Genomic DNA, 26,875 nt, shown 5'->3' with positions numbered 1-26,875 from the left:
TTTATACTGTTTAGCACAAAAAATAAAAAATAAAAATATAAATCTTGAGTCCATCACTGTGTTATATCTCCATTCCATTCCACTAGTAAACTAAAATAAGCTAATCCTACGTCCTCATAACGTACATATATCCCAATCCCTTACCAATCTAATCCTCCTCCAGCAGCTTCTCTCCAACTCCCTCTGTCAACTGTCCACTGTCTACTCCCTTCCTCCAGCCGCCCCTTGAAGCCCTGCCTTCCACTTCCTGTCCCTCTGCCCAGTTGATTGGCTTAATATTAATAGTGCTTTATTGACAACGGCTACATCCACTCAAGGCATTCCTCCCATGTAATTAGTTCCATGATCTTAAACAACTAATTTTCTAGGCCTCATTTTACTATCTTCAGTCCTTTAACTTGTCTATCACTCCCTCAATGCCCAGTAATAAACTCAGCACATTGGCAGGCATTCTGATTATCATGTGAAACTTGACCTTTAATGTTATTTTCAATCTACAGCCAGTAAGAGACAGAACTGAAAAAATCAAATCATATAATTAAGATCTTATAACTATGACCCTTAAAGGAGTCAGAAAGACTTTCAGTTTCAGAATCTAATATATTTCCAATCACTGTTTTACAGATGATAATTTATGAACAATTACATAACACCAGGAGTTCGAAAAACTTTCATGGGAGAAAAAAGAAATCCCATAAGTAATATATAAGTAGAACACAAAACCTTCCAAAAAATTCCAATCTGAAATTCACAATCACGTATACTATCTAGGTACAGTATATATATTTCCTGAATAAATGATATATCATTGTATTAAATAAATTAATATATCTCTAATTTATTGAAAATGGATGTGCTAGCCACTTTATAGGCAGGCTCAGTCCAGAAGTTTGAAACTCTAGCAGTAAGAAATTCGCAGTTTTGAGGCGAGATTGTTCAGGTTCACATACAGGGTCTGTAACTGGGTGAACTACTTAGCCACTCTATGTCTCAGTTTCCGCTTCATTAGGATGGTATTTATATCTGGGAATCCTCATGATTCAAGAATGATAAGTGCTTAGACTATTTTGGTAGATTTCGGGAGCAGTAAGAAACACAAGAGGTGAAGATGATCAAAATGCACGGTATTGTGTGCAAATTCTTAAAAAAATAGTAGAATATTATACTTTCTATAAAATGAAAAATATTACCTGTTATATACTGGACTCTACTAGTAAATATTGGCTACTATTGCAATTGCTGTAATTGCTATCATTTGTACAAGTATGCGCCTCAGCCAAGAGAACTCACACTCCACTAAAGCTAAGAGGAATGACAAGGAACCCATACATCTGATAAAAGATTAAAATCCAGCGTTGATTCCAAAATTTGAACTGTTCAAATTTATTTCTAAAGGGGAGATTGCAGAGTAACGGCTTGATACTGACCTGCTTCTCTACATCCAGTTACCTTTTGCAAAGATAATAATAATAATAATAATAATAATAATAATAATAATAATAATAATAATAAATTAAGTTAAATTAAAAGAGGTCATGATAAAACCTCCAAGAAACTGGCAGAATCAATCATATTAAGTAGTATTATTTCCTGTTTATTACTATAATGATACCTTAAATTGCCTGAGTGCCAAATTCAGGGCATAAAAAAGACATATACATTCATTCAGGACATGCAAAATGCCTCTAAACTAGGAACCATGCACACTACTAAGGGCTTTTCATAAATTTCCTGTCATATGTTAATCCATACACAGCAAAAGTCACTAAATTATGAGTCATTTGTCAAATCTAGACATCCATCTTTTTTAACAGTTCGAGTTTAATGTTTTGCATTCTTAAATCATTGGGAATAAAAACTATATTTTGTTTCATGTGTAAAAAATGGCGTAAAATTTTAATTTCTATGTCCATAAATTCTAACAGTAAATTTCAAGTATTTGTATGTTTTCTGTATGGCCTCTATCATTTTGATCTAGCCAAAATAAAATAATTGTCAACTTATAATCAATTCTTTGTGCACTCCAGTGAAACTTTCCATCTAATCACTGGGCCTCTTTACTTTCTCTTTGCCTCAGATGATGAATGTAATAAATTTCTTTTCTCCAAAGTATTACTTTAAAGAAAGCGGGTGGAGAAGGAAGAAAGAACAAAGCAAAGAGGAAAGTGAAGTCGGAAAACGAAGGGAGTCCTTTTCCTGACACTCATAACCAAAACTCTACAGAGAGGAGGTACAAATTACTTTTAGCTCCTTCACATTTTACTGAGTTTTCTTGCAAAGCAAACCGGTGTAGCCATGTGAGTCAGGGTTGTTTCTGATTCTTTTGCCTGCTTTTGATAACCTTTTCCTCTTACTGGGTAGCCTTGTCTAGCCTTGATATGAGGTATGTGCCTAGTTTTAACTTGTTATGTCATGTTTGGTTGGAAGACATGCTCTTTTCTAAAGAAAACAGAGGTGGAGTGGAGTAGATCTAAGTGAGATACAGAACAAGGCAGTTTTCATGTGTGTGTGTGTGTGTGTGTGTGTGTGTATTTTTTTTCATTTTAGAAACCTAACGACAAAGTGTTAGTTATAAGAATAAAACTGTAGAATTAGAATTTAACATAGAATTATTCAACTTTCAAAATAAATAAGATGCTGGTGATTTTTTTTAGCTGCCATATTTCATAGTTAAAAGAAAACTAAACTTTTAAGATTTAGAAATTGAATAGTGGAGTTGCAAGTATGGAGGGGTGGGGGCATACAATCAATAACATTGTATTCATTATTTTTATCTGTAAATGGAGGTGAATATTGTCTAATTGCAAGGAATGCTAGTTTTGGAACTTGCATATTTCTCAAGTAAGATTTCTGAAATGGGGATTGTACTGTATTACTGTAGATAACGAGCACCACTGCCACACAAATAATAGGAAACCAATAGTTACCTAACTTGTACTCCCTTGCCAGTCTTCCTTATTGTTTAAAAATAAAAACTTAAAATTAGACTATGCCCAATTCTACTTTTCCAAGTAGAAGCTCTATTTAATATGACCACAATTTTTACTATATATTTAATATATTACATATAAACATCACTGTAATATACAACTATGAACTATCAGATGTGTTAATCAAAGTAAATGAAACAGGCCAGAAATTTGTGGTACAATATTGTAATCCCAGCACACAGGAGGCTGAGTCAGAAAAAAAATGTGAGTTTAAGATCCACCTAGGCTATAGAAATCTTATCTGGGAAAAGAAAGTGGGGGAAAAGGATAGAAACTACAAGCTAATGAATTGCTAGAGAAATATAAATGGAATCAACGAACTAAACAACAATCTTAACAAGTATTAACAATACCTTTAAAGGATTACATCATAAATCTCTACACAGTATTTGCTGTTGAAAGGATAGTTCAGTATTAAAAAAAAGTAGTCAAATTCATGAATTGTATTAACAGAATAAGAATAAAAAACAAGACAATCTAATCTGGAGGCTGGAGTCTCAGTGGTTAAAAGCACTAGCTGCTCGCTCTTCCAGGGGACCTAGAGTTCAGTTCCCACAGCACAGACGTCAGGTGGCTCACAATACTGCCTGTTACTCCAGATTCAGGGTATTCAATGCTCTCTTCTAGGCTTACCACAGGCACCCACATATATGTAGTATATATACATATATACATACATTTGCACATATATACACACATCATATTAAATACACATACAGTCAAAACCAACATATAAAACACATTTGACAAAATTACGAATCATATTAAATCTGAATACATTAAAACCAATGCATATAACTCATATGGCAAAATAGAATACACATCCATGCTAAAAACATATTAAAGGAGACCACGTGAAGCCAACAGGCTTTCAGCCTCCAGTCTGAGAATACGAATAACACCCCCAGTGATAGAGATGGCTCAGTAGTTAAGAGCACAGATTGCTCTTCCAGAGGATACAGCTTTCATTCTCATTATTAACAAACTGGCATAAAATCAGCTGTAACTTCCAGGGGAATCTAACAAAACTCTTCTGGCCTCTGTGGGCACTAGGCATGCTGCATGTGGTACATAAACATACATGCAGGCAAAACACACATATACATAACATATACATAAATAAATTTGATAAAATTTTTGAAAGGGAGAAGAAGGAGGGGGAGAAGGAGGAGGAGGAAAGAGGAGGAGGAGGAGGAGGAGGAGGAGGAGGACTGTCATCACTCTAAATGAAGCAGTACAGTGTCCAGACATAGCTATCAGATAAGAAAAAAGATGAAGGGACACTTGAGATAAGATAGGAGAATACAGGCTGCTGACATGTGTTAAAGTAAATGAAGAGAGTCAGGGTAAAAAGGGTAATATCAGTTCCTAAGAGAGGAAGATTATTGGAAATCACAAAAGAAGTACTGCAACAGCTGAGAAACAGAAAAAGACTATGCAGCAAAAAAGAGGAAAGCAGCAAGTGGTTCTAAGCCAAAATAGCATAGTGGTGATAAGCGATACCCCATCCACATGGTAAGCCAGATGGGACTAATTAAAAAAAGAAAATAGTCTTAATCACAGGACAAGCAATAGTCCTCACAAACCTTAATTCAATTTGGAGGGTCTGGCATACTTATTCTAAATCAGCAATGGAGATGGGAAAACACAGTTTGTAACTCTGCGTTCTGGAGAACTACAGTCTAGTGTCATGAGAACGGACATAAAATTGTTTGAGAATAAACTTTCATGGGAGCTAAAAAACAAGAAACAATCAAAGGCAAGACAAGTCAGGAAAGTTGTGCCATAGTCTATGGGTAGGAAAGCAAATGAGCAAGATAAATGGGGAGCAGAGAACTGAATGCAGAAATGTTGAAAAACTGAAACAAAGTAGACAAGGCTTGAAGGGCATTCCATCCTTTCTGTGGCAATTACAAACCTCATGACTTAAGATACAGAGAATAAAGTGCCTAGTCTATCACTTAAGATATGGAGAATAGCTGCTCAGCCTACAAAATTGAATCTGTCTGTCTGTTCCATCTCCCTCTTTCCCTCCCTCCTCCCTCTCTTTCATGAGATTTGCTTCCTAAAGAACTTGATAACTCTGAAGGTAAGGTCCAAGGAAGAAATTGATTTCAGCTGTCTGATATCCCATGCAGTATGCTGACTACAGGTAGGCTCTAAAAGCACAGACCACTTCTCTGGAACCAAGTCAATGAAGTAACAGCAGAAATTTTCTAAAATCTGGGGAAAGAAATGGACATCCAAAGAGAAAGATGTTTAGAACTCAAATTAACCATGACCAGAAAGAACTGCTCCCCAGCACATTATAGTTCAAATCCTAACACTGAAGAAAATAATATACGCTGGGGAAAAAAAAGTGTTAATATGCTAACAAAGGCAAACAAAGTGTAACATCTAAGCTCTCCTCAGAAACCCTAAAAGACAAAAAACTTCTTTATGTGATGATTACTATATCCAAAGTTATCTTTTAAAACTAAAATCTTTCAAGGTAGGCATAAAATAAAACCACTCATGATCACTAAACCAGAACTACAGAATACACATAAAGGAAATCTATAAAGGAGAATGACACAAACACAAGAGTTCAAGGAAAGTGAATTTTGTGATTCTATAGATGAAGAAATAAAAATTAAGAAATAAACAACTATGTCCACATTAGTTACAAAAGAGAGGGAGGAAGAGGGGGAGAAAACTATGAAAGAAATAAACTCTGGCCAACAAATATCGCAATATAAACATTCTTAGCATTCTAATTAAGACACAGATTAGCAAAATGGATTAAAAAGTAAATCAAATCATTTGTTGTCTACAAGAAATATATTTCACCAGAATACATACTAAAAGAGAGATAAAAGTGGAGACTATGAAAGTGAATGGAAATCAAAAAAGAATGGGATTAGTGACACAAATATATGACTGACTACATACTATAAAAAGAAACAACCAATGACGGACACACAATTAAAAATGTATATGCATTCAATGGTGGTATACTCAAGCTCATAAAATAAGTACTACTGAACAGAAAGCAACAAATCCAAATAAAATAATAATCGTAATTTACAACTAGTAGCTCATCCAAACAAAAATAAAAACAAACAAATTTTTAAAAAAACATTTTATCTGAACAGTACCAAACATCAAATGGACTTAATTCAAGACATCTAAAGAACATTTCAACTGCTGCAAAGTAAACCTCCTTCCAGCCTATGGAATTCTCTAAGACATAATCCATATTTTGGAACATAAAGTCAACAACAATAAAAATTACTTTCTTGCCCTTATCAGATCATAATGGAATAAAATTAGAAATGCAAAAGCAACTATATTTCAAACTACACAAATATTTGGAGATGAAACAATGTAATCTTGAACATAAGAGTCACTGAAGAAATCAGAAAATAAAATTTTTAAAAGGAATAAGCGAAATGAAAAGAAAACATACTAGGATATAGCAAAAAATCATTCTCAGGGAGGTAATTCAAGACACAGAAATATAAATATTTTATGTTTTCACTTATAAAGAGATAATAGCCATTAAGTAATGGTAACCATGGCACTACAATCTGTAGACTCAGAGAGGTTAAGTAAAGAGTGGGAATCTGGCTGGGACACAGGGATCATCCTGGAAGAAGGAAATAGAATAAATTTTATAGACACTCTGGGGGCAGGTGGGGGGAAATATCAGGTATGTGTGAGGGACAAGAAGATGGGGTGGTGGTAGAATATGGCAGAAACAGCTAGAATTGGGGGCAGCATTTGGGGGTTGGTGTGGAAACCTAGTGCAGTGAAAACTTCCTGGAATTTATTAAGGTGATCGTAATGAGGTCTACTAGTAAGGATACTGATTCTCAATTGGCCACGTTTTGTTGCCAGGTAACCAGTCCAGTGGCATGACTAGGTTGCAAATCATTTGAGCAAAGGGGTTCCCATGGATATCCCCAAACAACCCAGGCTGTTGCTAAAACAAAACACTGTTGCCTGAAAACTAAATGCAGGGCCACTCTGCTGAACGCAACACCTACACAACTCAATGAACATGGAGAAGCCAAGCTGGTTCCTACATGGAACCTTCTTCCTTATGTTCTACTTTTGTTGGTGTGGGAATGTAATCTGCAAGACACCAAAAGAGATACATGGACACCAACGCGGCCACAAAACCTTCAACCTACAATCTGTCCTTAGTATAAAATATGCTAGGGCAATAGTGGCATAGGGCTAGTGCGAGTAGCCATCCAATGTCTCACTTGACTTAAGGCCCAACCATGAGAAGAAACCCATATCCAAAACTCCTTGGGTAACCAAGAATGAACAAGCACATATCCCAGAGACCTACGGTAAAAGAAAACACTTCTGATCTAATAGATAGATAGATAGATAGATAGATAGATAGATAGATAGATAGATTTAAAGGTCAATAAAATGATTCCTGAGGATATGCTTCCATACTTATAGACCAGTGCCTTATCCAGTCATCATTAGAGGATTCCTCTAGCAGTAGATGGGAACAGACGCAGAGACAAGAGACATTACATGAAGACTGTCTAAATGGGGAGTCTCCATCAAATTTCTTCAAACAGAGCTCAGGGAATCCCTCAGAAGAGGGGGTGGAAAAATTTAGCAGCCAGAGGGGATGGAAGGCACCAAAAGAACAAGGCCCTCTGAATGAACTAAGGAAAGTGCATATGAGCTCACAGAGACTGAAGCAGCAAGCACAGACCCCAGGTGGGTCGGCTGTAGGTCTGCTGTATATATTATAGCTACTAGTTTTTTATCTCCTTAGTGTGAGAACTAGCAGGAATCTGAATCTTGGGCCTGGTCTTGTGACTCTTTTCCTCCTATTGGGTTGCCATGTCCAACTTTGATATGGTAGTATTGAATAGATCTCACCAAAAAAAATCTACAAATGACTGATAAGTATATTTAGAATCTCATCAGATCCCAGAAAAATGAAAATTAAAATATTAAGATAGCCAGAAATGTTAACAAGAAAACAAATTTCTGGCTAGGTTATATATTCTCCTGGTGGGGACAGAAATTAGCACAGCTACTAGAGAAACTTCATACAGAGGGTCCACAAATAAAGAAATAAATCTATCATATATTCCAGGTACACTACCTTCAACTTAAATAACTAAAGCAATCTAGCCCACAGATCAGCAAGATACTTAACATATATTTACTGAAGCACTAGTCACAGTAGTCAAGATGTAGAATCATCCTAGAGTTATCAACAGATGAACAGATTAATAAAATGTAGTGTTTACACATAAGGAGTTTTATCCAGCCATAAAGAATTAAGTATTTCATTGCAGGAAAATACATAGGTCTAGAGACTATGTTAAGACAAATAAGATAAATTCAAATAGACAATTATATTTTCCCTTATTTGGAATCTACATTTAAGAATATCCTATCTATACATATACACACATTCTTTTATACACATGACATGAAATAAGATGAATCATTTACATAAAGCAAAGGGACTAATGGAATGAGGAGTAAAACTTATTATGGGAACTCCTATTCTGGTCCCCCTTTTCTCCTTTTCAGGACTCCCCAGATCCTAGATCAATCACTAACAATGACTCTCCAGCCATCCCATGGACTACAGAAAGCCACACAGGCTAACTGCATTCTTCCATGGGCCTCCTCTAGGTCACCCAAGCCCCACTGTCACCTGCTAGGGGTCACTAAAATCTTGCGAGCGGCATTCATTCCTTGCGGATTCATCAAAACCAAGCTGTAGGAACTCTATAGGCACCACATGTGAAGCAGAGCCCAGAACCATGACATATGCCTGACTGGTACTATCCTGTTGAGCTATCCAGCCTTGAAAAACTTATCCCAAACTCTAGTACAAGCTGCGGAAGGCACTAAGATTGTAGCTAAGTGCTTAAGTGCTATAATAAGAGCTGTAGACCGAAGAAACTAGTATTCCAACCCTGATAAATCAGCTCTCATACTCAACACTGAAAATACTTTTGATAAAAGAAAACAGGCTGACTATGGGTGTGAGCACAGGAAATCTGATTCTGCATCTCACCTGCTGTGGGGTAGCACGGGTTAGGGAGAAACGCCCTCCCTCACCCTCACCTCTCATTGCATGTTGGCAGGCAGGAGGGCTTACCCCAGCCTTCAGTAACTGCAACGATTAGGAGAGTGGGTCCTGAACCTCTACTGTACCTGCAGCACAGTAGAGAAAGCACTGGTAGTGATGAAACAGTAAGCTGCCATGGAGGACATGAGAGCAGGAGAGCTGACCCCACCCCTTGCTGCCTGCAGCACTGGGTAAGCTAGCTGAGGCAGTGTTGGAGAGCTTTAACCTGGTAGTCTAGGTGCTGGCAGGCTGACGAACTAACTCAGCTACCTCCCAGGCCCAGATGTGGGGCTCTGATTTGACTCACCCAAATCTGCTGGAGCTCATCAAAGGGCCAGTTTTGCAGATACAAAACTACAGGGCCTCATGGCACAGGGCAACAATACGATATCCAAGGAGTTCCCATGACAATCCACTATGGATAATACAGCAGAAGCTAGAAGCCTCAACACAGACCAATAAATCATTGCATTGAACATTTGCAAGTAAAGATGTGTGGACACAGGGGTTTACTGTGTGACATACTACAGCTTCCATGACAAGATTTTTTTCCCCCTATCTTATTCTCTTTTAGGGGAGAAGTTGCAAGGGCAGAGGACCGAGAAACAAAGGGACAAGGATGGGGAGATAAGTCAGAAATTAGTATATTATGTGAATTTCACAAAGAAAAATAAGTAAAAAGAAAAAGAAAATGGGCAACCTGGGCAAAAATAAAAGGAAGACAATACAAAAAAAAAAAAGTGTTTCCTCCAAAAACTACAAATCCCATTGTAATGATCCTAAATAAAATGACTTGGGAAAGGTTCCAGACAAAGAATTCATAGAATAAGCGTAACTACTGTCAAAGAAGATAAAGACAAAGAGATGGGTGAAGTCAACCCAGGAAAATAGTTTGAATTGTTGAAGAAAAGCCAAACAGAAATAAATTATGCTGGAAAAGACAACCTCACTCAGTGAGGCAGCTGAAAACTTCCACGGAATGTCTCACTAAGAGAATCCTGTTAAAAACAGTCAGTCAGCAATCAGCAATGGAAGGCAAAGAACAGGCATCATGTCACTCAGTAAACTAAATTACATTTGTAAATGAAAGGAGCAGCAGAATGTTTTGGGACTTCATAAAAAACCTAAACTCAGGACCAGATATATATAAAGCACAGAATACTACCAGACCTTCAAAGAACTAACATCAATACTCAAGTTATTCCAAAAACTACAAGAAAAATTTGGAAGTGTTTTTTTTTTAATGATGCCAACATACCCTGAGATCAAAACCAGAAAGGAGAAAAGAGAAAAAAAAATTATAGACCAGTATTTCTAGTGAAAATGGACCAAGAAATTCTCAACAAAATACTTAAATAATGAGAAATGTTTTACAAAATCAGAAAAGAGTGGCCACCATAATCAAGTCAGATTCGTCTGAGATGTAGGGACTGCTCAACATACAGAAATAAATAAATATAATCCACGGCATGGAGATTCAAAGAAAGTATAGGATGGTCTCATTAAGATGCAGAAAAGGTCACTGGCAATATAAAATAGTTCTTCATGATAAACATTCTAGAAAAGCTAAGGATATAGAAGACATAAAATATAATAAAGCTAGTATCTAAAAAGCATCCAACATCATATGAACCAGTAAATCTCAAAGCTTTTCAGCTAAAATTAGAGAGAAGACAATGACATCAACTCTCTCCATTCTTGTTCCATATTATGCTTGAAGTTTTAACTAGGGAAATATAATAAGAGAAAAAGAGAAAGGGAATAAGGATTAGAAAGGAGTAGTCAAAATATCTCTATTCACAAAGGAAATGATTCTATACCTAAAAAATTCTAAAGACTTCATCAGAAAAGAATATTATTAGCGGTCCTTTGCCTCCCGAGTGCTGAGAGACCCTGACACATCAACAATTGGGACTTCTGGTATGTCAATAATAAATTTTACCTATACCTCTTAAAAAAAAAATCTTATTAGCTTAAAAAAAAAACCCAATGTAGAAGTCTCACACACACACACACACACACACACACACACACACACACACACACACAGAGAGAGAGAGAGAGAGAGAGAGAGAGAGAGAGTACTCTTCATATACACCAATGACAGGCAGACTAAAAAAGAAATCAGTAAAACAATCCCATTCACAACATACCCCAAATTTAACAAAACAAAAATATATTGAAATAACCTCATCCACAGAAGTGGAAGACCTATACAATAAGAGCTGTAAAACACTGATCAAAGTAATTGAAGACACAGAGACCTCCCATCCAAGACTGACAGAATTAATATTGTGAAATGTCCATGCTACCATAAGTACAGTTTAATTTGCCTCCCTGTTTGACTAATAAAGCCACTACCTGGGTAGGGCTGGAGGAAGGAAAGGGCAGGCTTTTAGGAAGGACAAAGAGGATCTTGGGAGGCAGGAAGAAAAGGCCGAATCTGGGGATTGGCATGGACGGAGGAGGTGGAAACATTAATAAGTATTTATGAATTATGGATGGAAGGTAGGCCAAATAAATATTGGTAGAAGAGGATGGCACAGGATTGGGGCTAGGAGATATGGGAAGTAGTTTGGGGGATTAATAATTCCCCTGCTCCAGGTGAACCAAGACGAATACAAAATACAACAGGTATCTATGTCTTTATTGATTAATAGCAAGTTAGATATCACTGCTGTAATAATTATAGCCTAACAATAAACATTTGATAGGTCATACCCTTAAAGTAAATACAACAGTAGACCCCAGGCCATAAACTACATCATTACCCCATCACATGCAAACAAAGCTGCTGACAAAATCCACCGTTCCTTCATAAAAGTCTTCAAGAACGTAGGGATACTAGGGATATCTCTACATAATAAAGGAAAACCCCATGGCTAACATCATATAAACTGTGGGGCAGGGGGACTCAACATTACTACTAAAACTAGGAACAATACAAGGATGTTCGCTCTTCCTATTCCTGTTCAATATAATGTTTAAAGTGTTGCCTAGAGTAATAAGTGAAGAAAATACCAGTACAGAAAGAAGTCAAATTATCTTTATTTACAATAATATGGTTCTACACAAAAAATAAATTTTTAACAGACTGTAAGATTCCACCATAAAACTCCTACTGCTGATCAATACATTCTGCAAAGTAATAAGATCCAAAATGAAGACACTCACAAAACTCAGTAACCTTTCTATATACAACAGCCTGAAAAATAACTTCGAATAAATATAAGGAGGTAAAATACTTATTTAATTAAAACTTCAAGAAAATATGGATGGAAAAACTATCCATGCTCAGAATGGTATAATTAATGTTGTGAAAATGGTTATCCTACTTAAACCCATTTACAGATTTAACACAATCACCATCAAAATTACAACTCAATTTTTCATAAAAATTGAGAAATATTAAAACTTATTTGGTAATACACACAACAGAAAAACAATCCTGAGCAGTACAAGAACTCCTAGACATATCATCATCTATGATTTTAAGTTATACTACAAAGCTTTAGTAATAAAAAGAACATAAAAACAGACATCAAGTTAATGAAATAAAAGGACCCAGATGTAAGCCTACAAAGCCAGAGCTACCTAATTTTTGAAAAAATCAAAAAAATATAATGGAGAAAAAGACAGCATTTTCAACAAAATGGTGCTGGTCAAACTAGAAAGCTGCATTTGAAATCAGATCCTCATTTGTCTCTCATCCTGCATAAAATGCAACTCAGAATGGATCAAGGACCTTCAAATAGCCTAAATCTATTAGAAAACTTAGAAAATACAATTGAAAATAAAAGGCAAAGGATGCCAGTGGCAATGGCATTAAAACCAACAATTATTAAATGAAACTAAAAACATTCCATACAAGAGCCAGGCACAGTGTCACACACCTGTAATCCCAGAACTTGGAACGCAGAGGCAGGTGGATCTCTGTGAGTTCAAGGCCAATCTGGTCTACAAAGTGTGTCCAGGACAACCAAGGCTACATGGAACATTAAAAAACAAAATAAAACAAAAAACATCCATACAGCAAAGGATTTCTGCAAAAAAGCAAGACTACAGAATTGCTGCAGCTATATATTCCACAAAGGCAGGACTGCTTTCTACAAAATAGAACTCAAAAAATTAAATACCAGGAAAACAATTTAAAAACAGGACAAATATCTGAACAGTTTTCAAAAGATGAAATACAAAAGTCTGAGGAATATTTCTGAAGGGCTGAACATCTTTAGCTATCAGAAAATGCAAAAGACTTAAATTTCATTTTACCTCAGTCAGAATGGCTAAGTTTAAAGAAACAGATGTTGGAGTGAATGTAGAGAAAGGATAACATTTATTCCCTGCTGGTTTGAGTGTAAATTAATCCAACTACTCTAGAAATCAGTGTGAGGTTTCTCAAAATCCTTAGAGTTCCCATATAAAATAGTATACCCTTTTTGGGAATTTTAGATGAGACTTAGTCATCCCTGTTCAATGTTGCTCTATTCGTAACAGCTAGGAAATGAAAATAGCCTACATGTCCATTAACTGATGAATAAAGAATAAAAATGTATTACATTTTCACAACAGAATATTAATCAGCACTGTTAAGAAAAACATTATAAAATCTGTAGGCAATTAAGTGGATGGAGCCAGAAACAGTTATCCTGAACAGAGTCATCCAAAGACAGAAAAATAACATTGTATGGCTACCCACATTTCTAAAGTGAACTTCAAATCTTCAGGTATCTGTGTTCCATTTGGAATACTCACAAAGGTCAAAAATTTACTAAGAGGCCATTAGGAGGAAGGGACTTAACAGTAATGAAGGTAAAATACAGTAGCAAGAGTAGAGAAAAACGGAATAAAAATGGTTAAATTGAAGTGCAGAAAAGAAGAGCAGGGTAAAAAAAAAGGCGAATAGAATGAGGAATAAGTAACATTAAAGGCTCTCTGAAATGGCCAGATGGAAACCTTCGTAATACACACATAAAAAGATGTTTAATAGAATTACTCTATGGCCAGGGATAAAGCCCCAACCAGATACTCCACATGCTACCAAATAAAGTCCCTAGTACCAGAAATGGGTTCTTGGGCAATGGGGTCCCACATAATCCCCAGCCATCACAGGAGGCTAATGCTAACATGCCTGGCTACTCTCCTGTCTCACTTTTCTACTGGTGTAAGGAAACATAACCAAAATCTGTTTGAGCGGGAAATAGTTATTTTCACTCACAGTTCCGGAACAGTTCATCATTGAAAGTAGTTAGGGCAGAAACTCAAGCAGGACAGGAAGCTGGAAGAAGGACATGATGCGGTGGCCAAGGTGCCTGGGTTGCTCCCTTCCTTACGGCTTGTTAGCTTGTACCACCAGTCCATGAGTGGCACTAACCACAATGGACTGGGCCTTCTCAAATCAATCACTAAGAAAATACCCTCCAGGCTTATGCACAACCCAGTCTTAGGAAGGCATTTTCTCAACTGAGGTTCCCTCTTCTCTGATCTCTCTAGTTTATGTCAAGTTGACATAAACCTAGCCAGCACACCTCCAGAACTTGACAGTAAGACCGTATTGCTAAAGATACAATTACCTGAATAACTGACCATGCTGGTACCCAGCAGCAAACTTCATTCCAGTGGCTAACATTTGCTATGATAGGTGGTGCTATACCAACTGTACAAGGAGAAAGGCCTATCTCATCCAGTCATGAATCCTGCAGGCCAAAAGCGGCCTGATAAGATAAGCTCACTGATGCAATAATGGCAAATATTATGAGGATAACTAACTACACGATTGGATCAAAGGTCCACTTCATTAAGTGGAGCACATACCAGAAACTATTAAAAGGAGCCAAGAAGGTATGATTAGACAAGGTTATACATAGGCCCTAGGATAGAACCCATATCATTACTCTACTGAACACACATAGTATTTTAATCACTACTAATAATTCATTGCTATACCAAGAGAAAAGAACATTTCTCACAAGAGCAGCTTTGCTCTGAAACAAAGTATGGTGAAAAAAGAAAAATTGTAGAGTGCTCAGTCCCAAATCAGACACTGATCTCACCCTGAAGGGCTGGGAAGGGAGAGAAATAGTGGCAGACAACTTCAAGGAAACAGTGTTTTCCAAGACACAACAGAGTAACTAGATCTATGAATTTACAGCTATTATGATAGTGTGCCCAAGCTAAAGCCAGGCAAAATCCCAGCATACGGGCCAATGAAGTAGAGATTTCATCCCTCCCCTAGTATCTTATGACCCATGGAAAGCTGACTACACACTAGAGAAAGCCCTAATTCCAAGACCGGCTTGCAACACAAAACTGGATTCAATAGGGAATGAAGGAGAAAAAAAATTATCAAAAAAGTAATCTTATTTCTTTTCATAAGTACACTTTACTTATTTATCATAAACTACACACAGTAGGAACAGTTATGAAACAGTAAGTTACATTCAAAATATTTAGATCATTTGTATTTGGCAATCTTGAAGAAAATACTATCTATCCTATCCAGTATGTCTAAAGTTTTGTACCTAAATCATTCTCTATCGTGTCTTATATTTATCAGCTTAAAAAAAAATCTTAAAATAGTTTCTTAAATCCTAAACAACTTAAGCCTGTGGAACTATAACTATCCCAGTTCTCAACCCCAACAGAGACTTGAGAAGGAATAAAATTATTACTTAAGTAGGAAGTGCAGACAAGCAGCTTCCAAAACTAAGATGACAGAGATAGTTTATGGCCTGGTCAATCACCCATTCTCTTTCTATAACACTGGAGCATCATCTTCACCCTTCTCGCTTGGCAGTCAACTCAGCCTGCATCCAAGTCTTGTCCATATTGGACAGCATATTGTCTATAGAGAAAGCTGGGGCATTTTGCCCAGTAGCTAGCGTGCCACTAATGAAGCTATATCCAAAAAGAGATTTTATGATGTTCATTATCTTAGTTGCAGTAGGCTGGAGGTGTTGCCAGGAGCTGACAAGTCTCAAGTCAAAAAGCCTTTAAATTAATAAAAACATCTTTAAATGCCATATTCTCTAGGTCTCTAAAGTTTTTGAGGACCATCTATTTATATTTATATTTACATAGTACACAATCCTATCTATCTATCTATTATAAATCTGATAGGCAAATGTTGCTTGTTTCTAGATATTTACTATCTGTTCAACCTAAAATGTCTATTTCTATAATAAAGTTAGACTAGGATCTGACATGACAATGAGTCTGACTGATTAATCATTAATTTGTGTAAGTTAATTATCCTAAACAGTTTATAATAGCAGCTTTCAAAAAAACTGGGAAAAAAATAAAATAAAAAATAAAAATAAAATAAAAACTCGAAGTAAACTCTGCATTTGTAAATGAGTGGTATTGGTCCAATACCTCATACCACAGTAGAAACATATATGTGTATCAAAAATAACCTTAAATACTTGTCAATATATAAAATTCTCTACCCAAATCAAAATAACCTTATTTCTCTATCAATATACAGACTTCTAAACCGATGAATTTAAAAATATTAGAGAATGACAGATGTTTTATAGTTGAAGAATAGATTCAACATTTATTCTTTTCGATTATTTCTATATATTTTCAATATGATATTGCTGTATTACCTTTTCAGTTTTTATAATTATATTGATGGGTTCTTTTTTTCACCTTGCATCCCAACCACAGCCCCTCCCTCCTCTCCTCCCTGTCCTGCTCTCTCACCCTCTTCCCCCTTCCCTTTATTATCTTAAAGTAATGGGAAGGTTGAGAGGGGTTGTAAGGGGAGGAGTCAAGGGAGTGTTTATGTTCAATTAAAGACTGAATGAAATTCTCAAAGAATTAGAAATAAAAAGCAGGTTGTAAAGCAAAACAAGTTTAAATGGAGTGTAAATAACTGTACAGTTTAGAAAAATATCCCAGTAACAGGGATGTGTTACCTCTTTGAAGTTGTTGGCCAGTGAGATCCCATAGATCACCTTCTTCCAACATTATTGTCAATGTGTTAGGTTACCCTCCCAAACTTGATAGTAAGACACTATTGCTGAAGACAGCACATACTTTAATCAAATAATGGAAAAAGTCAAGCTAAAACTTGCTTGGAAGCTTGATCCCTACTGACTAACATTCATAGAATTTAACAATGCTATCCAGGCTACCAGAGGAGAAAAGTAATCAGGAGATAACTTATAATCAACTTCCATGCATGGTCTTCGATGATCTACTATGTTTTTCTACTTTTAATTACATGTTTTTATCACCCTACCTCTGCATTCCACTAATACTGAGTCTATGCAGTCTAGTGGACTTGCTAGTAATCTTCCTGCTGATAGCAGTGTGGCCCTTAGTTATCACAGCTCAATCCAAAGTTTCCATACCACATCTGTGTTCCTACAGCAATCACTGACTCCACTACTCCACATTAACTCCCCTTATAATTAGCAGTTCATCATATAGTAGTGAGAACATGACCTATTAACATATTCATGTATCTTCCAAACTACCACATTACAGACTCGATAGTCTCAAATTTCTCATTGTTATGGCTTACTTTTTTTTAAGTTGGTATTTTCTAGTTATTTGACTTTGAAGAAAACATGTCACATTATGTAAACTTATTCCCCATATTACAAGGCTAATGCTTGGTTAAAGGACCTGCAAAGGTTCAATCTGACCAAGAGAATGATGAAAAAACCCAGAAAGGAATTATTTTGAAAACAGAACCATGAAATTTTCATATAATCCACCTGAATACCTTCTGGCTTCTTTCCTCTTCTATTAAACTCATAGGTTAAAGGACATTCCTCTCTACCCCACTGCATTACCAATAAGGTGACACATCAATGTGCATTTTACATCCCTGTATAAGAGTCCCCAAAACTATTTGCATTTCTTAATATAAAGAAACTTTACCATTTCTTTCCAACAATTACTCCTTTACCTTAAGCATATTAAACACCATGCCTATGACTACTAAAGTTTTACCAATCATAAAAACTTTTATTCATGTAATAACAATTTTGATATATGAAGACACAGGTGTTTTTCCAAAGCTTTTATTTTTGTTGGCAAATAAGAACTGCATATATTTATCATATACAACATGATGTAGCAAAAGAATGTATGCATATTCTCCCATGCACAACCTTTTTACAAGAATACTTAAAAGTTGACTTTTAGTGATATTCAAGAAAAAAATACATTAGTAAATTATCATGTTGTACAATAGGTTTTCTGAACTAAATTCTATCCACTTTCCATTTTGAATTCTAAGACCATCGTCTAATCTACCTTGAGTAACAAACTTTTTTTTAGAAAATCAATGTTTTGACATTCTACATGCAAATGAGATCATGCAGCACTTATTTTTCTGTGTTTGAATTACTTTGTTGAAAATATGGACCATCATTTCCACACATGTTGTCACAGATGTAGAATATCAGACATTTTTAATGGCTCAACATTACATCACAATAGATACGAAATTTTATTTATTTATGCACTGACAAACACTGGTTTAGTTCTGCATTTTTTTAATATAACTAAGGCTGCAATCAATATTAAAGTGCAAGTATCATTTTATTTCACTTGGCTACATATTTCTACAATATAACTGCTAGGTCATGTCAAGTCTATTTTTAAATTTTTGAGAAACCTTGTATTTACCATAATTGATCTAATTTACATTCCCTCCAACTGTGTGTTAAGATTTCTGTTTGCTAACAACTTCACCATCATGAACATCAATATTTTTATAATGACACTGGGTTTCCTAGATGATTAGAGAGGTTAAGTTTTTTTTCCCCTCATAAATTTGATGCTGGACAAGGTGATGCACACCTTTAATCCCAGCACTCAGGAAGCAGAGGAAGGAGGATCTCTTGAGTTTGAAGCCAGCCTGGTCTATAGAGTGAGTTCCAGGACACCGAGCGCTACACAGAGAAAAACCTGTCTCAAAAAAACAAACAAAAACAAACAAATAAATAAATGAGTATGTGAGTGAATAAATTTTTTTCACATATATATTTGAAAGAAAGCAAGGAAGGGTGTATGTGAGAATCTGCAGAGTATAGCAAAGGGAGAAATATAATTACAATCTTAAAACTATTTTTAAAAACTAGAAGAATTTCTTTCATTTAACCACTTTCCATGTGTACTACCCACCCCAACCCCATGTGTGTGCAGGCACAGTACAGCCTCACTTGTCATCCTTTGGAATGTAGTCCAATAGTTAAGAGCTTACCACTTAGACTGGCCCCAGGGATCCTGCTGTGTCTTCCTCCTCATCACTGGAATTTCATGTATGTATACACTACCACACACTGCATGTTAATGCGGTTATTAAAGTTATCAACACAGGTCCTTATGCTTGTTAGGCAAGCACTTTAAGTACTGCGCTATCTTCCCACCTGCATTTCTTCTTCAGAAGCATCTATTTAAGGCCCTACACCCACTTCTTCAATGAGCTTTCTGACTTATACATTTTATGTATTAACCTCTCCACATGTGAATGCTTTCTTTCATTCCATGAGATGTTTATCTGTTAATTGTATCTTATCTTGTGCAGAAAGCTATGGTTTGGTATAATCCATTAGTCTATTTTTTGTTGAAAGCATGTCTTTAAAAACATTTACAAACATTAATATTTAAAAGGTTCCTGCCTTCAAATAGCTGACAGTTGTAAACAAATTAACTAAGGACATAATTTCACCCTTTCATTTATATGTATCCAGTTCTCTCAGGATCATCTATTGAATACATTGTTCTTTCTTCTGCAAGAGTGGTCAGTGCTCTTAGCAGCTGAACCATCTTGCAGCTTGAAGAATCCTTGATTTAGAGAGTAAGACAATATAGTCCCTGAATAGTTAGACAAACTTTTTTTTTTTTGGATGGGTTGTTTTTGTTGCTTCTTTTTTGGTTTGTGAGACAGTGTTTCTCTGTGTGGCTCTGCTATCTTGGAATTCCATCTGTAAAAAAGGTTGACCTAGAACTGAGAGATCCTCCTGCCTGTCTCTGACTTCTAAGTGTTGAGATTAAAAGCATGAACCTCCATACCGGATTAAAATAAATTCCACTTAATTATGATGAGTACTAATTATGTGTTGTTTAATTCAGTTTGCTATTACTTTCTTAAGAACATTTGTTTCTAACCTACAGTAGTAGAGTTTGTTTTCATATGAGAAAAAATGATTTTTGACTTATAAGAATTTTGGAAACTTTCTAATTTTCTGACTGATTTGGAAAATATTAGTAATAGTTCTTGAAATGTTTAGCGGGTTTCAACAGTGACATAATTAGGTTCTAGCCTTTATCTTTCAAGAGACTTTAAATACTGCTTTACCATATTCTTATAGCACAATATTCTCAACCATGGCTATCAGTAATAGAATGTAAGTGCACAATGTTCTAATGCTAAAAGGGTTCTGCACATGTCACTATCAATAGTCAGTCTGTCATATCTATTTTGCTAACACTCAATGTAAAATATTATACATTGGAGGGTATTGGAGAAGTCTCTAAAACTGCAAGCACTATGAGGTTTCTAAACTCAGCTGGCCATTCAGTGCACGAAACTTCCAACATTTGGTTACTTCTTTAAAACCACAACCCCTTCATAGCTTTGTTAAGTTTTCAGTATATTCAATCCCAACTTAATTTTTCTAATTATAGTGTTCCACAAAATATCATTAAATATTTTTCATAAAAAGGTACATAGGGAGCCAGGCAGTGATGGTACATGCCTTTAATCCCTGCACTCAGGAGGTAGAGGCTGGAGAATCGCTGAATTTCATTCAGGTCAACCTGGTCTATAGAGCAAGTTCCAGGACAGCCAGGCCAAAGAAAGAAACCTTGTCTCCAAGGGGGAAGGAAAAAAAGGGTACATAGGGAAGGCAGCTCTTCAGTTTTTACTATATCTACAGCTATCTAGGTATATAAAATAACTTGTTTCTTTTTATCAACAAAAAAGTTACTTGGTTACTAAACTACAATAAAATTTATTCACATCACATCCATTAGGATGACTACTACTCTCCAAAGAAATTTTAATACATCAGCTAAGTAGTAAAAGAATTATAATGCTTTTATTGTAGGGAAAATAAACAAAATGGTGTAACTACCACTTAAAACAGCATGGTATATTCTCAAAATATTAAAAATATAATTACCATGATAGGATGTAGACCCAAAAGAATTTTGGACAAGGTCTTAAAGTACAGACTCATGCTTTTAGCAACATTATTCACAACTGCTAAAACTCAGAACCCATTAACAGATAAAGATCGGCAGAATGCAGCATATACAAGCAAGCAAATATTATTCAGCCTACAGAAAAGAATGGAAGTTCTAGTATATACTACACATGAATGAACTCCAAGGACACTGAGTTAGTAAAATAAGCCAATCATCAAGACAGAAAAAGCTGTGTGACTGCACTTACTTGAGGTAGTTAGAAGCACCAAACTCACAGACAAAAAGTAGAATCGTAGTTGCCAGCCACAGTGGAAATAACAAGTCACTATTTAATGCACACAAAGTTTCAGTATTGCAAAATGCTAACAGTTCTAATGATAAGCACTCAAAAATATTAATGTCAATATACCACTGAATTATATACTTTAAAACAGTAAACAGTAAATTTTCTACATTTTATAAGTGTTTTAAAGTTATCAGGGAGGCTACATGGTCTCATAAATTTAAATAATATACTTCAGTCATTTCTTGGAATTTATAATGTACATAAGTATTTAAAAGGATGTAATCTGTTTCAGTAAAGAAAACCTTGACTTTTTCAACCACATACTTACGCATAGCTCTACGTATCTATCTTTACCTCCTTCTAAGTTCAGAAGATAGAGATGTGGGTGTATGTGTGTTTGTCTTATGCATTTAGGATGCAGGTGCATTTATACATGTATAGGGTTATGTATAGAAAGAAGTCAGCGGCTGAGGCCTAGTGTCTTATCAGCTGGCCTTTCCCTACTGAGGCCGTCCTTCACTGGACTCAAAGCCTGCCCACTCTGCTGGTCTGGCAGCCAGCTGGCCCACTACTCCAGTCTTCACACTTCCATGGGAGGCGGGTGCTATAGTCACCGAATCACTGCCATATTTCTCTGATTAATCCTTTCTCATGGTGATTCCTATTTTTATTTGTCATTGTCAATTTTTGAAAAGATCTCCCTGCACTCAAATGTCCTGCTTCAAAATCTTGCCCATGACTCTACCTACAATAGTTGTCAAGCTTGTAGAGCTGCCTAATTCTCAGTAACATTTCAAGAGTTTTAGCCAGTCACACCAATTATCTTAATATCTGCACTAGACTTCTATTGCAAAGTTTGTTAGTCATCTTTTTCCCACTGTACCCCAAGTGCAACTCTATCTCAATCATTTAAAAATATCTGTTTCTGCTCTTTCAGACAGCAGAAACTAATTCTTAAGCATCTTTATATCTAAAACACAAGACCGAATGACTCTATTTAGAGTAAACAAAGTCATATTTAAACAACATTGATTTCATGAGTCATACATTACTCAACAGCAGGTATTAAGATGGTTGAATCTTGCTCTAATTGCCCTATTTAGCCACAACTGCTAAGGACACAAAACCATTAAGAATTGAGAACCATATATGTAATAATCTACTTACCATCAGACATCTAATGGTTTGCAGAGTCTTGGAAGTATTTGGTAAGGAGACAAGTAAGGAGTTATGTTCCAATCTCTAAATATAGTTTTAAGTGGCTCCTTTTTTTTTCTAATTTTTTTTTTTTTTTAATTTTAAGCCTGAAAGGTATTTTCAAATAAACCAGTGTAGGGCAACTTAAAACAAAGAATAGCCTGAACCAAGTTATACTTACATTCGGCTAGCTTCAATGTCCTCAGATTGGGGTTCTCCTGGTGATCTGTAAAATGTAATTAAGGACAAAAATTAGTGAATTCCAAAAAAGGATAGAAATTAAATAGGGACAATAAATTTGAAAGCCAGACTTGAGTTCCAATGAAAGAGTGGTTAAAAGATTTAAAAATGAGGGGGAAAAAGTAATCAGATCAGATTGTGATAACGCATTTAACAAAAACTTTAGAAACCTCAATTATTTCTGAAAAGGAAATTGCAATCATTATACTTAGATATCAAATCAGTATAAGCCATAATTTTTTACAAAGTCAAACATATATGAAAAAGCAAAACTGTTACTTTCTGTAAGTTCAGTTTCCTGCATTAAAAAGTGGCATTCATAAGTCTTGATATTAAGTGAAGAGCCAGCACACTGTGAGCTGAGCAACACACTAGGTGTGAGATAATCACCTGTTTTGTTTGTTTTGCTCTGAGTAATGTTTTACTAAAACAGTCATATTCATTTAAACACTGCGCATTTATACTGAAAAACCAAGGTTAAGTAATTGCAGAAAAGACCACGTTTCTCTTAAAACCCAAAGTATAAAAAGGTTCCTTGAAAAATGTCTGCCAATTTCTGTACCAATTTGAACTAAAATATAATTATGTTTTTAAATATTAAGATATTTAAATGTTATGCACCATTCTAACAGTAATTACTGTTATTCAACAAGGAAATGAGATTTCCCTAAAAAAAAAAAAAGTCATTAGCATGTATGTGGAATATTATATTTGCTAGATAACTGTAAGCTAATTTCAGCTTTAATTGCTGTTGGTTTTATTTTTTAATATATTAGCTAATATAAAAAATGTATACATCAAAAGCATCAAAAAAATCCCATTTTCATTGGGTAGGACATAAGCTGATTTTCCCTATGTAGTTAAATTCCAGAATGCTACTTTCCTGTAATTCCTGTACTCAGAAGGGTAAGCCAGGATCATGCTTATTTAGAGCTCAACCTGGACAACATAGTGAAGACACTGCCTCACAAGAATAAAATATATATTTAAAAAATCTGTCACCCTATAAATCATTAATGTATGAAAGTCAATATTAAGGTGAACTGGTTTTAATACCAATTTCTAATGTTTCAAATTCCAAAAATAGGTTTAAAAAAAGATTCAGTTAAATTTCCAAATTGGTATACAAAGACTTGATTTGTGAATTTATCATTACTTAAGACTTTCAACTTAAATAAAAAACATTTATAATAAGACTAGACTAATAGTGGCTCATTGTTATAGAAGTTATTTTTAATTTAAAAAAAAACAAAAAACAAAAAAAACACCAAAAAAACGTAGGTTAGGGGATAGAGAGATGGCTCACTGGTTAAAAGCACTTGCTACTCCCAGAGAATCAAGGTTTGATTCCCAGCACCCACACAGCCACTGCTCACAACCATCTGTAACTTCAGTCCCAAGTCTGATCCTTTGTCTGCCCTCTGGAGGCATCAGGTACCCATGTGGTATATGTACATACCGGAAAGCAAAACACTCATACACATAAAAATTTTTTAAAGAATCTCAAAAATTACTGTACTTATTTCTTCAGTATCAAATTCACTTCTTTGCTAGACTTTCAAAATATCACTCACTGAAATTCATTTAGATTCCAAGTCAGTAACACACATACATAGAGAAGAGACACAATTAAAAACAAACCCGAAGAACTCAAATACTTTAGATTTTCTTAGCAGTACACTTATATTTTCTGTTTAACACAAAATTACATAAGAACTGAAAATTAGGGTTTGGCAGTGATAACAAATGCAAAACATCTCCACCCTCTTCCGCAGGGAACAAGCAAGTCATCTTGGATATAATGGTTTCCACCAGTCTTAAGTAAGTACCCCAAGACTTACTTGTTTCCGAACTTACATCCCATATAAAAGGGCTAGAAGGCTAAATACATACCTATATACTAGCTAACTCATTTTTATTGTAGTCCTCCAACATCTGAGGTTAGACCATAAAGTAAAGATGGGTTACAAAAACAACAACAGGAAAAAAAACTACTGGCAGTAAGGATGACAAACTAGAAGCCTTTGAACAGGTAGGAAGCAAAATGTTTTAAATGAACAAAAAAAGAGAAAAATGTAGAGGTTAGGAAATGATGAGAAAAATAGTATAGGAAAAATGTAAGAGAAGAGGAAAAACCTATCTCAAAAGATAGAACTGCTGCAGTTTTAAGAGAAAAAAAAAAAAAGAGCTATAGATCAACCATATCATCAAATGATAACTATGGCTATTTTTCCAATTTCTGTTCCCTAAACAGAAGAATATGTCACACTAGTACCATAATGTTAATATACTAGAGCCCTGTTTAACATTTACGTGTTTGGATGAGATGGTTAAACACCATTAAGCCAAACTAAGAATTTAAAACAACCCTAGAAAGATCAGAGAAGAAAGGATTCAAAGATTATTACCCTCAAACTATTCTCTTCTTGGTGTCTTAAACATAGCAAAGGTGGCTTTCATTTAAACTGCAGTTTTATTTTAGTCAAGAGAAAAATAAATATAACAGATGTTTTTGATAATAATGTTCATCTGAATAACATCTACTCACAGACTCCTTCAATAATATTCTAGGTAAGTTACCAAAATATATCCTAAAACTAGAATTAACTTTCAAAACCATGAGTATATATAACACCTATTAATAGCTCCAAAGCTGTACTTTGGCTCTCAAAAGAGCTTACTGTTTCTTTCAGCTAATACATTTGAAATAAGTATCCAGTACATGCTTCTAATTTTACCAAATTCAAAAATAAAAAACCAACCAAAAGTTTAAACAAAGAAAGAAAAAAAAAAAAAAACAAAACAGAAACCCACTACTGACCCAAGTTATCCTAAAGTTTGCCAGAAAATAATAAATAAAATTTAAGAAATGAAATATACCTAGTAACATTGTTGAGAAAAAAAGTCTTAAAAGTATCAACATTAGGTATTAACTTAAAAGAAAATGTGATCACAAAATATCCAATAATCTGAACACTGCAACATGAGCTAGCAAATCCATCCTTTTAAGAGAGTAAAGCTTTACTTTTAACTCCACTGTAACTCTATAGAAGAAAAAAAAAGTAGACTAGTTTTACTAAAGATGCAACACTTCTAGAGAAGAATTTAAACTCTACCACATGAAAGGTACACTTGAATATACTAATTAGGGCATTTTCCACATATCTCTTAATGTCTATAATGAAATCTTGAAATTTTTCAAGAAACACTTTCTTACTTATACAGAAAAACAGGTCTTTGATGACTACTTATCTTCATGGATGGGCAGGTAAGAAAGGCACTGTAATAAATATCTTAGAAAGGAGGTTAAATAAAAAAAAGCTCAATTCTTAGGTCCTCTATTCTTAGCAATATTTCTGCCACCTATGCATTTTCTTTATTTTTATAGCACATAATTCATTTTACAATGACAGCCTTTTAAAGACTGTAAAAAACATTCAAAATTACCTTTTACAAGCTGTGGCCATTCGGTGACATCAGGGTGATAACAGCTTTGAGTCACTGATTAAAAACAGGTTGTCACACCAGTCTAGCTGCTAACTTGATCTGAACGTAGGCTTAATAATTCTAATAAATTAAACAAACCTTTAGTTAGAACACTAGCATAAACTCAATTCATTGTTCAAATTATACTCTTTAAAGTTTCAAGTCAGTTGCCAATATCAAATTTATTAGATGAATAATTAGCATAGGAAAACCTTTATGAACTATTTCCAGTATATTATTTTCTTAAATAATCTTGAGAAAATGAGCTACATTCTCAATCCAAAACTTAAAAATACTCCAAAATCAAGAAAGTTGTAAATCATCATGTAAGCAAATCAAAAAGGTTTGGATTCAGGAGCATTTCCAGTTCTGGATTTTCAGACTAGATAAACTCAA

The 26,875-nt window shown here is 35.1% G+C and overlaps 1 protein-coding gene and 1 long non-coding RNA gene across 28 annotated transcripts in view; one reads left to right on the top strand and one right to left on the bottom strand.

Moving 5' to 3' along the window:
* The window catches only part of LOC311588006, a 119,995-nt gene that overhangs the window by 69,234 nt on the left and 23,886 nt on the right, over positions 1-26,875 (top strand). For 16 of the 22 annotated variants that reach the window (XR_014776034.1, XR_014776035.1, XR_014776036.1 and 13 more), the window contains one exon: positions 2,111-2,230. The exons of 4 other annotated variants lie outside the window; for them this stretch is intronic. This is a non-coding gene — a long non-coding RNA (uncharacterized lncRNA). Of the gene's footprint in view, positions 1-2,077; positions 2,231-9,670; positions 15,802-26,875 lie in introns of those variants that run through there. 2 more of the 22 variants (XR_014776055.1, XR_014776053.1) reach the window with 2 other exon arrangements.
* UBE3A (ubiquitin protein ligase E3A) overlaps positions 1-26,875 on the bottom strand; it is a 72,650-nt gene that overhangs the window by 30,761 nt on the left and 15,014 nt on the right. For 3 of the 6 annotated variants that reach the window (XM_084765316.1, XM_084765315.1, XM_084765314.1), the window contains 3 exons: positions 26,441-26,560; positions 22,935-22,979; positions 21,518-21,595 (listed from right to left, as the gene is read on the bottom strand). In XM_084765316.1, coding sequence (XP_084621442.1) covers positions 21,518-21,595; positions 22,935-22,979; positions 26,441-26,460 — 143 coding nt within the window. In that variant the 5' untranslated portion in view covers positions 26,461-26,560. The remainder of the gene's footprint in view (positions 1-21,517; positions 21,596-22,934; positions 22,980-26,440; positions 26,561-26,875) is intronic. The other 3 variants (XM_084765317.1, XM_084765319.1, XM_084765318.1) reach the window with 3 other exon arrangements.

Source organism: Acomys minous (assembly GCF_964271855.1).
Source record: "Acomys minous genome assembly, chromosome: 2".
In the NCBI taxonomy this organism is placed as follows: domain Eukaryota; kingdom Metazoa; phylum Chordata; class Mammalia; order Rodentia; family Muridae; genus Acomys; species Acomys minous.
This window is presented reverse-complemented; position numbering and strand designations above follow the sequence as displayed.